The sequence below is a fragment of the Mauremys reevesii genome, linkage group 4 (assembly GCF_016161935.1).
Source record: "Mauremys reevesii isolate NIE-2019 linkage group 4, ASM1616193v1, whole genome shotgun sequence".
NCBI classification, from domain to species: domain Eukaryota; kingdom Metazoa; phylum Chordata; order Testudines; family Geoemydidae; genus Mauremys; species Mauremys reevesii.
This window is the reverse complement of record NC_052626.1, coordinates 118,462,488-118,476,541: the sequence shown is the minus strand read 5'-3', so window position 1 is coordinate 118,476,541 and position 14,054 is coordinate 118,462,488. Positions and strand designations below refer to the sequence as shown.

The 14,054-nt window shown below is 52.6% G+C and overlaps 1 protein-coding gene and 1 long non-coding RNA gene across 3 annotated transcripts in view; one reads left to right on the top strand and one right to left on the bottom strand.

Annotated features, from left to right (window-relative positions):
* Positions 1–2,353: 2,353 nt before the first annotated feature.
* The window catches only part of DDB1 (damage specific DNA binding protein 1), a 21,738-nt gene continuing 10,037 nt past the window's right edge, over positions 2,354–14,054 (bottom strand). The window contains exons 9-27 of one of the 2 annotated variants that reach the window (XM_039538485.1): positions 13,090–13,206; positions 12,468–12,570; positions 12,171–12,246; positions 11,981–12,089; positions 11,613–11,791; positions 11,361–11,524; positions 11,159–11,266; positions 10,447–10,654; positions 9,806–9,901; positions 9,370–9,481; positions 8,513–8,636; positions 7,975–8,139; positions 7,355–7,449; positions 7,013–7,183; positions 6,092–6,201; positions 5,678–5,847; positions 4,806–4,908; positions 3,286–3,409; positions 2,354–3,092 (exon numbers count right to left, since the gene is read on the bottom strand). In XM_039538485.1, the coding sequence (XP_039394419.1) occupies positions 3,009–3,092; positions 3,286–3,409; positions 4,806–4,908; positions 5,678–5,847; positions 6,092–6,201; positions 7,013–7,183; positions 7,355–7,449; positions 7,975–8,139; positions 8,513–8,636; positions 9,370–9,481; positions 9,806–9,901; positions 10,447–10,654; positions 11,159–11,266; positions 11,361–11,524; positions 11,613–11,791; positions 11,981–12,089; positions 12,171–12,246; positions 12,468–12,570; positions 13,090–13,206 (2,418 nt within the window). In that variant the 3' untranslated portion in view covers positions 2,354–3,008. Of the gene's footprint in view, positions 3,093–3,285; positions 3,410–4,805; positions 4,909–5,677; positions 5,848–6,091; positions 6,202–7,012; positions 7,184–7,354; positions 7,450–7,974; positions 8,140–8,512; positions 8,637–9,369; positions 9,482–9,805; positions 9,902–10,446; positions 10,655–11,158; positions 11,267–11,360; positions 11,525–11,612; positions 11,792–11,980; positions 12,090–12,170; positions 12,247–12,467; positions 12,571–13,089; positions 13,207–14,054 lie in introns of those variants that run through there. The other variant, XM_039538486.1, reaches the window with a different exon arrangement.
* LOC120405171 lies at positions 8,957–13,606 on the top strand. The gene is made up of 3 exons (XR_005598414.1): positions 8,957–9,061; positions 12,484–12,583; positions 13,404–13,606. It is a non-coding gene; the product is annotated as an uncharacterized LOC120405171 (long non-coding RNA).

The window sequence follows — 14,054 nt, the reverse complement described above, 5'->3', positions numbered from 1 at the left end:
CATGGCCCTACCCACACTCCGCCCCCAAAGCCAGGTGCCCTCCTGCAGTTTCCACTCTGCCTTAGATGGCCTGCCTACAGCAGGGAATCAGGGGGCTGGTGCACTGGTGCGGGCACTGCAGCAGCACTGCCCAGCCTCCCAGAGCTGGCCACAGCACCCGAAGCACCAGGGTTGGGGCCTCACCTCCCCAGCAGCCTGGCACTGGGGCTGCCGTGGGGGTTCTCTGGGCTCCAGTCGGATCACCGGCCATCCATGCATATGGAGTTCACGTTTCAAAGGACCATTGAAGGTGAAGTTGGCAGTTAACACCTATGCAGTTATAGGACAAAAATGGGGGTTAGTGGGTTGTAGAGTGTTGTAATGAGCCATAAATCCAGCATCTTCACTGAGTCCACGATTTTTAGTGTCTAGCAAAGTTATAAATGTAAGCTCCCAGGTTCATCTTTCGACGGCGTCATGAAAATTTCCTTTGAGGGTGAGGACAGAGGGGTCAGCTATGGAGAGACTGCTTTGTGAAAAGCGTTCGCTGATGGGAAAGATCGTGTTTTTGTCTTTTATCATTTTTCTGTGCGAGTTCACACGTGTGAGAGTCATATGTATCAGGGTAACATCTACAGCGCCAGAGATCACGGTCCCAAAGTGCAGCGTGCTGCACATACTCATAGTAAGAGAGAGTCCCTGCCCACACTCTAATAGCGAAGATAGACAAATGGAGAAAGGAAGGATCGTTATCCCCATTTTACAGGCAGGGAACTGTGATCCAGAGAGACTAAGTAACTGGGCTGAGGTTACATGGGCAGTCAGTGGAGTGGAACCCAGGCCTGCCAAGCCCCAGCCAGTGCTGTAACCACTAGACCATGCTGTCCTCTGCAGAATTACTTTTGCCCAATGGATTGTTTCATTAGCTCAGGGGAGAAACATTGACTGCTCTGCTGCCTGACCCACACTCCTCCAGATCTGCTGTCACCCATTTCCCATGGGAGATACTAACAGCAGAGTCCCTGGTCTCATGCTCCTGCCACTGAGCCGCTCACAGTTTGTTATTTCATTCACAAGCAACAAGACTGGAGGGAGATGGGCTGCTGTGAAAGCAGTTCAGTTTGATAGACAAAGCTATTCTCTCAGCCACATGGTGACCCACAGTAAGGTGCTGGGGTGAATCTACAGAAGAGACAATGCAAAGTGAGCCAGGACTATGTTAGGGCAGGAGTTCTGGCACCTTCCTCTGAAGCATGCGCTACTGGCCACTATCAAAGAAAGGAACACTGGTCTGAGCCAATCTGATGATCTCGTTGTTCCTAACTGCAGAGATATTTACACTTGCTTATGCTACTGGGAATTGTTGGCAGAGCTTCCAAGCTGGGGGGGACTGCCCTTTCAGGCATCTTGTCATGGGAATACACTGCTCCTCTGCCCCCCTGGCAGCAGACTGAACCCGAGAAATTCATCCCACACAGCTTGGCATGAGACAGCCAGAACTGCAAGCCAAGAGGCAGGGCAGGTGGGAAGCCCCTTAATAGGTGCAAAAAGGTGATGGTGAAGCTGTCCTTTTAATTCTATAAAAAAAAATCCAGGGATTCATTGTCAAAAATCAGGGGTTCTCAAACTGGGGGTTGGGACCCCTCAGGGGGTCACGAGCTGTCAGCCTCCACCCCAAACCCCGCTTTGCCTCCAGCATTTATAATGGTGTTAAATATATAAACAAGTGTTTTTAATTTATGGGGTGGGGGTCACTCTCAGAGGCTTGCTATGTGACAGGGGTCACCAGTACAATAGTTTGAGAACCACTGGTCAAGATCATTCCCATGGTAACCTTAACTCTGCTCTACAGAGGGGATGGACACATTCTAGAAAGGTCTCCAGGTCTTACCTTTCCCTTGAGTATTTGGGTAACATTGGAGCACCATACGTTTAGGTACATGCCTAGATCTGTAAGAGGAGCATGCACAGTAATGCCTTCAAAGCACTCTGCATGAGGCAAAGCGCACATTCCTCAGTACGGAGACAAGTCTGAGATGACTGTCTCCAAAGTGCACACACAGAAGAATGCATCTGGGAAAGGCTCTCACCTCCTTCCCAGAATCTGATCAAGCCACTCAGCTGTTCAGCTCTGTCCAACTTCCCCTGCAGACTGTGTGTGAGCTGAGATAACCAGGGGGACGTTTAAGCCCAAAGGATCATTTCTGGACAAAGCTCAAAGCAATGGAGAACAGGGATGTGGAGTGAGAGTTCCCTGTGGAGCATAGCAGAGATATGGCTCCTGTAGCAATAGCCCACAGAGCACGGAGGGCACAGCACTACAAATCAGCCCTGTGGCAGAACAGAGGGACAAGGAGAAGGCAGGAGCCAGACCTTTCCTCTTGGACTCTACTTTATTTGGTAAAACTCAGAAACCAAACCACAGAGATTTCACTTTCCAGATCCTTCCTCCCTGAGCACACCACAAATCCTGTGGAGAGAGAGAGGCCTTCTCTACCCTTTGAGCTTCACCACCCAGACAAACAGGGCACCTCCAAAAGCCAGCCCGGTATCTCCCCCATCTTCCCAGCACCAGAGAAAAGGCTCCAGCCCATCCTCATTACAGAGGCAGAAGGGGGTGCAGGAGGCTTCCACTTCAAAACACACAATCAAAGAAAATCAAATAAAAAGATACTAAAGACAACAGTGAACGAGTGAGCCACAGGGGAAGTCCAGGCAGGGGTGACCCTTCAGCCAAGCGCTAGCAGTTACCCAATGGGAGCAATCGGCCATGACCAGTCCTGGGTTGGGAGCCGAGGTCCACAGGATTGATGAACCCAAGCAGGAAATGACATGACACCCAGCCAAAATCACATCCCCAAGTCCCTAGCGAGATGGCTTCAGTTCAGAGGTTCTCCCCTTCCACCCGGGAAAATAATCGCAGCCTCTGGTGTCATAGTGCAACTGGCTAGGGACTCCCTGGCTGCAGGTGGGAAGAGACTCCATATTCTACCATGGAGGAAGATGCTAGGAGATGAGTCCGAATCCTATTAATGGATCCGGGTCAGCTCCTCCACGATCTTTATCAGGTCATCCACGGTGGCCTCTCTCTTCATGCCACTGCCATCGTCAATCTGCAACAAGGGACAGATGTGTTACAGCAGCATGACTGGGGGGAGAGGAGGAACACAGCTCCTATAGAAGCAACCCTGCATGGACCAGGGTGAAGGAGTGCCATTCAAAAGACTAGAACCAGAGAACAGTTTCCCAAGATCCTCTGCTGCTCACCTGGAACTGACCGATTCTCACACCCAGACCCCATCTCACCTGTAGGTTTGCTACCACCTCTTGCATTTTGGGCCGGCTGATGTCCAGGAAGCTTTCAATCAAGTCACCGTCAATGAATCCTGTGGCTGGCTCTGTCTTGCGCTCAGTGTGAAATGATCTCCAGGTGCAAGTGAGAGTCAAGGAGCAAAACCCACTTAAACTGCATCATCCTTGGACTCCCTTAAACACCACTCAGAACAGACCTCCACCCCCAGGCATGCACAGCAGCTTCGCTGGACACACTGCCCTGCTTCCCACACATACATGCTACATCCACGACCAGTGCAGCATTTGATTTACATCACGGCCCAGTATTTGAGCGAGAGAGAGAGACACACACTGTGAGCTCTTTGGGGCAAGGACTGTGTGCCAAGCCCAGTGGAGTCTCTGACCCCAACTGCAAAACAACACACATACTGCCGAATTCATCCTGCTACTCTGCAGAGCAGCTCACAACATTCCCCCTACCCACTGGTAGAGTCCCTAGGGCAGTGGTCTCCAACCTTTTATATGCACAAGATCACTTTTTGAACTTAAGATCAACCCAGAATCTACCTCGCCCCTTCCCCAAGGCCCTTTCCCTTCCCCAAGGCCCCAGCCCGCTCACTCCATTCTCTCCTCCCTCCGTCGCTCGCTCTCCCCCACCCTCACTCACTTTCACCAGGCTGGGGCAGGGGGTTGGGGTGCGGGAGGGGCTGCAGGCTCTGGGCTGGGTCCAAGGGGCTCGGAGTGTGGGAGAGGGCTCCAGGCTGAGCCTGGGGCAGGGGGTTGGGGTGTAAGCTCTGGGAGGGTGTTTGGGTGCAGGCATCATATGGTCACACTGCATCTAATCTCGTAGAATCCACTGGACATTTCATGAGTTTTACTTTTTACTGTGACCCACTGTGGAAAGCTCTGATCACTTAGACATGGTGTCCCTGGCACCTTGAGCTAGGGCAGTGGTCACCAACCTGTCGATCGTGATCAACTGGTCGATCCTGGAGCCTCAGCCAGTCGATCGCAATCTTGGGGGAGTGGGGCAGTAGGTCTCCGTGCACTGCCTGTGCCTGCAAGCGCCATCCCCTCCACTTCAAGGAGTGGCATGGGGCCACGGCAGGCAGGCAGCCTCTGAGCCCAGCTGCACCACTGGACTTTTAGCAGCCCAGAAATTGTGATCAACTGGCTGAGGCTCCAGGATCAACCAGTTGATCGTGATCGACGGGTTGGTGACCAAGCTCGAAGTGCCAGGGACACCATGTCCAAGTGATCAGAGCCCACCACAGTGGGTCACAGTTTCACAAAGATCTGGTGAACTTCCATAAATTCTCCCAGCACCCGGGCTCCTGGAAGTCACTCTAGACTTTGGCTCATCAATTCATGAGTCAGCATTCTAGCACTCGCTTTGTCAGCCTCTATCCCACTCATGGCACAGCCTAACATAGTCACGGTTTAGGTGACTGCCACTGTAAAGGCACCTTCATTGCTAAGCTCCTAGATCTGCTAGAGAAGGTGGCACAGAGCAGGAGGATGGGGAAGGATATAAGGAGTGCTCGATCTTGCCCACACTCTTGATGACTTTATTGAGTCTGTTCTGCATATCCAGCAGGAGGTTGTACCAGCTTTCTGACAGTGACGTCACCAGCCCTGCAAGAGAGGAGAGGGCAATTAGGGGCAGGGCTGGACGCAGCAGTTTCCTGGCAACCCTTGGACCACACTGTTGCAGCTTCCAGCAGGCTGGGAATGGCAGGCCCTTGCCTGGCAGTTAATGAGTAGAGATGGTCACAAGTGCTCCCCCCACCCAGGAAATGTAAATGAAGTGAAAAAAATCACTCTCTTGCATATTTTCCACAGAAAATTTCATTTTTCAGAAAAAATTCAAACCCAGAAAGATTAAAATCCAGAAAAGCTGGTGCCTCTCGGGAGCTGTAGTTCAGGTACCTTATGCTCCCATTCAATGTAGGCCAGGCTCCCTGATGGGACTACATCTCCCATGATGCACCACAATGTCCCCTCTTGGAGAGGGATGGCAGCACATCATGGGACATGTAGGAAGGCTGGGGAGCCCAGCCAAGGACAACGAGTGGGAACATGAGGAAACAACTACAACTCACATGAGGCACCGCAGCAGCATTTCTAAATAAAAAATTATATTTTTTTTTTAGCAGAAGTATTTTAATTGCCCCCAAAAAAATCAAAATTTGCTGGTGAGAGTGGACACTGTGCAAATATTTTAAATTTTTCCATCAAAAACTAATCTGCCCAGCCCAACTAATGGCTCCAGGAGGGCTCTGCTATCGAATCCACTTTAGCAGCTTCCTTTCAAGGCCCATGTTAGTGCCCCCTCCAGGATCTGAGATCCCACACAACAGCCCTTGCAGCAGGGCGAGAGGCAGCTGCGGAGCTCTCCCCTTACCGATCATTCCGTTGACCGTGCCGAAGAGCACTGAGCCCTGCGTCGGCGTGGACGTCTCGCCCAGGTTCTGCATGACCAGGGAGCCATGGCAGAACACGTTGACAAACTCCCCCAGGTGGAACAGCCCCACTTCCTGCAAGTGCTGGCGCTCCTCATCAGTCGTGGCAGCGCTGAAATGCAAGGACCCTGGTAGGCAACGGGGTAAGAACACAGAGCAGAGGCACCAGAGACATGTCCCGCTGCACACAAGCGCACTCCCCATCCCAGTACTCTGAGCTAACACATGCACCTCCCCACAGCCACATTCCACACACAGAAGAAAGGCAGGTCCTGCCAGCTAACACCCACCTGTAAAGGAAGGGGATGATAGGATGTACCATCCCACCACCACCATCACGCCCAGAGCCAGCTTACCTGTCCTTCTGGCACACAAACAGGTTAAAAGCATTCTCTGCTCCCAGGAAGTTGTCATCGTCCAAGATCTCCACGGCACTCATCCAGTTTGGGTTGAAGTCTCGAGCAATCTTAAAGGAGATGACAAACACCAGGGGAGATCAGGCCCTGCTGTGAGCCCCCAAGGTGATATCCTCATGAAGCCACCCTGCCCCACCCAACACCAAGGTTACAATGGCATGGGGGGATCCCACCCAGCTCTCTGAGCCCAGTGATGAAGTCAGGTGGAAGGAGAAAGTGCCAGCCCACATCAGAGCTAGAGGAAGGAGGTTTGCACATTCACAAGGCCCCTTGGAGGAGCAGCAGGACTGCACAAACTCCAAACAGTTGATGGGATCACGATCCCATTTCCCCAGGAGAGGGACTCTGTGCCAGTTTCCTGCAGAAGTGGCTCTTTCTGGAGGAACCTAGGAAGGTGGGGCCTTTGGATGAAAAGGCAGAATGATCCCTGGGAGGACTACACTAGAGATCCAGCTACCCCAGCAGCACATTCCCTACCCCGAGAACGTAACAAGGATCCTGGCAGGGCAACCCATGTTGCTCGTGAGTGGGGCTGGTCTCATCAGGACACCTTGTACTACCAACCCTGCATCCCACCACAGGAAGCCAGGACAACCCACCTCCTGGCCCCATGGCAGGCACTGAACCAGATCCCCCAGCAGCCTGTCTCACAGGAGCCCACAGAGATCTGCCAAGGAGTGGCTTCAGTAGATCCTGTTCTTAGGGACACTGTGCCTCAAAAGGAAGCCCAACTCTGTTGGCTCTCCTCTGGACAGACTGCCCTCTCCTCACCCCACAAGCTGCTCTCCCTTTCCTGAAAGCCCCTTGCTGTACCACAGGATCCCATCCTTTGGATCACCCTGGGTGGAAGAGTATCAATACCTCCTCAAAGTTACCCTCCATGGGCTTGTAGGCAAGAAGCAGGACAGAGCGCATCAGATCTCCAACCAGGATGAAGTCCCCCTTGGTCTTCACGTAGAGAGCCATGATGTTATTGTAATGGTTACACTCTGTGCGCAGCTCCTTCTCTGCCGTCCACTCATACAGACGCACCTGAGGGAACAGACGTGAACCAGGGCCAGCACAGAAATGCGAGGGACACAGCAGCCCAGAATAGCCCCGCACACCAGAGCTCTAGAGCTCTTTCAGTCGCGTGGCTGAGCCGCCTCCCAACTCTGGAGGAAACACTTCCCTGGGATATCCAGGGCCTTGCTGGAGCCTTACCGTGCTGTTGATGCTGGCTAGGAGTTTGCCGTTGAACTCCACCATGGAATACACAGCCCCTTTCACTTCCTTCTCAGCCAGACTCTGCAGTTTCCCTGGAACACACCAATAGACTCTTTGGTTACCCGCTGTGTCCCCCAAGAGCAGCTACAAGACCCTCTGTGGAACCCAAATAAGATGCTCTATTCAAGTCTGTTCTCTCCCTAGAAAGGCTAAGTCCATTTCTCAGCCAGTCTGTGGGCAACTGCTGGCCCAGTGACGGTAGCGGAAGGATGTGAGCGGTAAGACTGGAAAGACCATGGGATTCAGACTCTGGTTCCGGAATGAAGTTAGAGTGAAGGATTACTGTGTCCTAATGGGAGATGGGGAGAAGTTATCATAATTTGGAGGTTGGTTCACAGCAGAGCGAAAGCCCCCAAGCAGCAGAACAGCCTGGGGGCACAAGCTTTCTCATGGACAACTGGCAACCATGTGTCAGCAGGTCTGTGAGGGAAGCCAAAGTGCCTGTTGCAGTGATGTCCATTCCCAATCCTCTGGGATTAGGGGGTGACCTCCCTCGGATGATTGGAGTGCTGCCAGGAGAAGGACCCCATACAGGAACTCAGCCTTCTCCCTCTTACCATCTGAGTAGTGGAAGACTACAATGCGACCCTGTTTGGGCTCAGCCTCCTCAGGATACACCATGGCCGTGCCCACGATGAAGTACGTGTTGGGGTCCTTGCCCAGCTTGCAAGAGACCAGGCTTAGGGCGTATTCATTCTGCAGGAACTGGTGAGCGTGGAGCACTGGGCATAGGAAAAAGAAAAGCAATTGGGTTGTGACTAAGAGCCCCCTCCCGTCCCATGCTACTGGACCAGCCTATCAAAAGGAATTAAGAGCCTGCTCCATGTGCCCAAGTGACAGAGCCAAGAGCTGTCCTGGAGCCCCCCTCTTTTCCAGCCTGTGCTTCCGCTTAATATAACCCCATTGGCTTTACACCCAGCCCTCCTCCAGGAGTCCCCATCCCTTTGCCTTTCCCTCTGGTAAAGCCTCTTTTTCACAGAACTGCTGGTCTCATCCATGCCCCTTTGCCATATGTGCATTGCAAGGGAAAGTGTTCAGCAGGTGAGCTGAGCCCCCTCCTGGGGGCAGGAAGAAGGGAGTATTTGGGGCTGGTACCTTCAAAGGTGTGCTGGTCTATGATGAGTAGATTGTGCACCTCCACCTCCTCTCCGAAGGATGTCTCGTGCGGGGCGGTGCTGCTGGAAAACAGCTTGCTGGAGCTGACGCTGCTGGACAGGGCCTGGGACAGAGAGCGAGCGATCACACCCTCAAGCTACTCGCAGCGGCCTGGCACACTGGGAGAGCAGAGAGGCTGAATGAGAGAGAAAGCTAGAAATGCAGGGCAGGGATAAGACGACCAATGAGATCCCAGACAAGCCTCTTGGCCAAATGGGCCACCGACGTGGGGGAACGTTTCTTCCCATGGGAAAATCCAGATGCAGCTGCTCAGGGGCACGAGCACATTGGACTCTCCCTCAGAGTCTTCTGAAGCCAGACTGATGGAACAGCAGAATAGAATTCAGGCTAAGGGCCCTTTAAGAAACACACAGAATGATGAGATGGAAGTTTCCATGGCAGCTTCTGAGAGGCCCTTTGTCTCAGCAATGGAGAAAAGGAAACAGCCCAGGATGGACCAGCGATCCCATCTAATGAGCAATCTGAATGGTAAGGCCCAGGGAAATGAAGGAGACCTGGGGCTCCGGGCTGAGAGAAAAGGGGAACATGTGGCAAGGGAAGCCAAGGAGTCTGCTAGAGATAAAAAGATTCAAGAGTCTAAGACAGGAGTCCCACCCTCCCTCCTTCCCAGACTGCCATGGGGTAGGGCAGTGGGGTCCACGTACTCAACCTTGGGATGACAAGATGGCCAAGGAAAATATGTATCGCCATTTGGCTTGAAGAGTCATGTTTCCAACACCTGCTTATCCAGTGGCCCAGCTCTTGAGCCCACATGCCTTCCCAGAGTTTCCTCTCACCTGGGTGCTGGCACTGGGTCTCAGTGCAGTGGTGCCCCCACTGGCATCCTGCACCTCAATGCGACTCGAAAGCACGCCAAAGCACTGAGAAACCTCCTGGTAGCAGATCTTCCTGCAGGATAAACAGAGCAAGCTGTGTGGGCAAGGACTCCTCAGGGAGAGGGGAGAGAGCATGGCTGAGGCTAAAGAGAACACAGAGGCTCCTGGGACACTAGGCTGTATATATTGCTCAATTCCCAGACAGCTCCTTGCTACAGTCACCAGGTTGCTCTCAGAGTGCAAGCCACCAATCTCATCGATTCATCCATCTCACCACTTCCATACACCAGTGGAAAGGTGGGGCGGCTCCTCTTTGGAGAACGACGAGCTGTGCCATCGTCCTTCCCCACTCACACACAGGGTGCAGACCCAGAAACCGTAACACCCCGCTGCTCACCTGGGTGACTCATAGAGGGGAACCGTGCGGATGTGAAGCTTCTGGATCTCGTCAATGGTGCCGATTGTCAGGGTGCTGTTGTTGGCCAATGCCAGACTGTAAAGAAAGGAGACTGTCAGTGATCAGGCTTGACTAGGAGCCCAAACAGGAAGCCATTGACTCCAGGGCTCTGCATAGCTAGGATGCTGCGAGAACAGCCAGACTAACACAGCACTGATCTCCTGATTCTAAGGGTTACTGGGACCCAGCCTGGGTGGGAAAACCCAATGCCAGTATATGGGGAGGGACAAAGTAAGCGATGGCAAGTGTCTTCTCATTCAACACCATCAGAGCAGCAAAAGAGCTGGACTGATTGTGCAAGTGAGGAAGAAGAGCGGGTCTGATAGCATCTAGGAGGAGGGTTTCCCTTTCCCATTCTCCATGCAGCTTCAAGCTGGCCTGTGGGTATAGTGCTCAACATGCCATCATCTTCCACCTTCTTGTCAGCCAGGCCTGAGCAAGGAAGGCACGTGGGGGCATTGTGCCCTTCAGACACTAGATCAGGTAGAAGGATGTAGCTGGGAACCCTCAAGACATGCTGCTCCTTAACCTCACTTGGGCCAGTGCAGAATCCTCTCTGGCATGGGGGGCAGCATGCTCACCTGTCGGGGTAGCCATCCGAGTTGAGGGGACACATGTAGTTCACCTCCTTGAGGTTGACGTTGGAGAAGACCAGCTTGTGGTTACTGCTGTAGATCACAGTGGGGCGGTCAGAGCAGGCAAAGACATTGGTGGTAGAGAGTGAACGGAATGTCCTCAGCACAGTGGGCTGGGTGCCCAGCGTCACTTTCTTACGGTCACTCAGCAAACCTATAGTAAGGGAGCAGCAGTGTTAGGAGCTGCCCAACCAAAGGGGATGGGAGCTTTCGGAAGAGTGGGATCAAGCCACAAGGCACACTGGCCAGAAGGGGCCCACGTGGAGGCCAGAGGCACTATGCTATCAGCAGAGGGTAGCTGTCAAAGGGTCTGACACAAAAAAAAGCCACCTCATGTCCCTTCCAGGAGATGGAAGAGTAGCTTTCCCTCGAAAAGCAGGCAGGGGCTGATCCCTCTCCTGTAGCAGGAATCCTGATTACATCGAGTATCTGAACAGAACCTGCCCATCAGACTCCCCAGGGATGTCAGGGTTGTTACAAACTAGTGAGACCCCTGCCCTGTCGGGGCTTGGCCTGACCAGAATGGAGAGGGGTGAGGCCATCATGCCATGGAGCCCAGCCCACCTGGGATCAGAGAGATGATTCAGAAGTGGGAGAAAGGGCATCTGATCAGTCTCATCCCCCTCAAAAAACAGAGTAGGAAGGGCCATGTACTTACCTGTCTCAATGCTGAGCCCAAAGTAGAAGAGAGCCCCATCTCCTAGGGCACAGAGGAGATAGTGGCTGCTCTCAAAGGTGGTCATCAGAATGGAGCGGGGAATGATTTCTGCGGGGGTGGGGAAGAGAGAAGGCCCCATTAAGTGTCACACACAGCTTTGTTCACTGCTCCCAGTACAGAATGCCCCAGAAGCAGCACCTACCTCCTCCCAGCATCTCCTTGTGCAGCAGCTCAAACGAGGGCAGCTTTAGGATGCGGGCTGAAATGTCAGTCCAGAGGCCGATGGCACACAGAGGGGACATGCCATTAGAGTCCCCCAGTGGGGTGATGTCCAGGCAGGCCACCTCGTGCTCCATCTCTGTGCAGCTGGCAGGCAGGCAGGAAGGAAATGGACAGGTCAGTAACCAGGCTGGGGGCCAGAGGAACCAGACAAGGGCAAGGGGATCACACCCACCTTATTTGCCTGAGCTCCTGGGGCTGGATCTCCAGGTAGTAGAGTGCTCGCCCCACAGCCACCACCACCTGGCTGCTGTTACAGGAAGCCACGCTGATGTTCTTCCCCTTGGGCTCTTTCCATTCACTCACCAGGGCTTTGGGTTCCTGAGTGACCAGCCGCACGGAGGCAGAGGTGATCTGGAGAAGCGGGAAACACTCCAGCTCAGACGCATGGCACATTCACCCTCAACGACACTCGGCCCAGGTGGAATGCTGCCACCATCCCCATTACTGGGAGCACATTCTGTAGGTCTCCTCCCATGATACCTCACAGCCCTTTCCATTCCAGCCAGAAGCCCCCTCCTCCCGCACTGGCCTAACCAGTACCTGGATCAGTTGCTGATGGGCCACATTGCCACAGAAGAAGGTTTGCTGATCATCCACAAATCCTGTCAACTCAGTTTCCTCCACTTCCTCCCCGTTTAACATCAGAACCCTGCAAGAGGGAGAGAACTCTTTAACTAGGTGCAGAGCACCCAGCCCAGAGCCTGCCCCAGCATTAATCCCAGAGCCTTACCTGGTCTGGCCTACAAAGGACAGCACCAAGGTGTTGTCGGTTTCACGATGTGAATCTGACCTCAGGGGCCAAAGGCCTGCAAAGGGAAAGAGCCCACTATTACTCAGAGTAAACATCTCACCAAAAAGCTTAGGGAGATGCCCCTTGACACACACCATACCCCTGCCCAGCCTGCATGCAGGACATGTCTCCCGGTCCCCTCTGAAGCTGTGGGTCACAACCACACAGACTTGTAGAACAGGCTGACAGAGCTGAAGGCTGGCACGTATGCTCTGCGCTTCCAATGGATTTACGCACCTTTAATCCCTGGCAGGTCGATGCTGGCGTGTTCGTGAATCCCAATCCCGTTCCGGATGATCCTCAGGGAGCCCTCCTTAAAGGCACCAGAGCACGTGACCAGCTAGAGAGAGCAGGTACCCATTAACATTCCTCCAATTCCTCCCAGCTAAGATCTTGGGGTGGGGAGGATGCAGGGACATCTCCTCCCACTATGAGAAGAGGCATCCAGGTAAGGGTCTTGGTAGAGGGAAGGGGTCTGGTGTCCCCTACGTCCCAAAGGAAGTTCTTTGGAGGTGGCTCATCACCACTTCCCCACCCCAGAGTCTGATCCTCCAGAGCAGTCTCATGGGAGGGCTAATCTTCCCTTGTGAGAAGGGATCCATGGGAAGTAGCCACCCTATGACCCCTGCTTTGCACTCAGCACCTTTCCTCAATGGATTTCAAAGCACTACCATTCACTGCTCCCAACACAGAATACCCCACAAGCAGTACTTCCAGCATCTCCTTGTGTAGCAGCTCAAACAAAGGCAGCTTGGATGCCCAGCATGGAGCACAATCTATTCCCCCTTTGCAGTGGGCATGCCCCCGTCTGGAGCAGATGCACTCAGCACTAACAAAGGGAAGGCAGAGCCATTATTACCTGCCCTTGACCCTGTCTCTCCAGATCCACCACACACATGTCCACGATGGGGCCCAGGTTGGTGAAGGTTTCCATGGCCACTACATAGGAGCCTTGTTCATTGCTGTCCACGCTGAGCTGTGAACACAAAGTCATTAGCTCCCAAAGTAAATGCAGGGAGCACCCAGAGGTGGGCAGCAGGTGGGGATGGATCTGAGCTGTTAGCAGATATTAAACTCCCATAATGCTTTGTACATAAGTCCCAGATCACTGTGGGGCATGAATCGAAGTGCTGGTATTCTGTATCTATACACCTAAATGTTCTCTGTACACAGGTTGAACCTTAGTGTGTGACCAAAAGTGATGGAATGTGTGTAATCTCTTGCTATGATCCTGTCAACCCACAGAAAAAGTCATCAGATGTCTAGGAAACCAAGAAAAGAGATCACTTGCGACTGACGAAGGATACTTGTTATTGCAGATGTGTTTTGTGATTGATAAGACAATAAACTATTGAGATGTTTTTAATTCATCAGGATTTGCTTGTTGTCAGAGACATTTTCTGAAATAACAACTTGGTTCAAAATACCTATTGGCTTATCAATCACGTATCCTGAAATACCATAAAGGAAATTTACAAGTAATTAGGCTGTTGAAAAAGGAATTCCTTTGTCTCTCTTTGTAAAGACCCATGGCACATAAGGAGCTGAGGTTTTGAGACTTAGTTGGGAGTGAAACAAGAACATTTCTGCAGATCAGTTTGGTAATGTACAGCCTTCCTTTCTGTATTCTGTAATGTGCTATAGCAATCCTTAAATAATAATCTGATTAGTAAATACTGACTGAGCCTGTTTATTCGACCTCTTATCAATAACAGAACCGAACCTTCAGCAAACAGAGCAGAGAGGCCTGTGAGAGGCAATGGGAAGCAAGTCAGAGGCTCCCCTGACCCATCCACGCCTCTTGGGATCCAGCAGGGAGGGGAA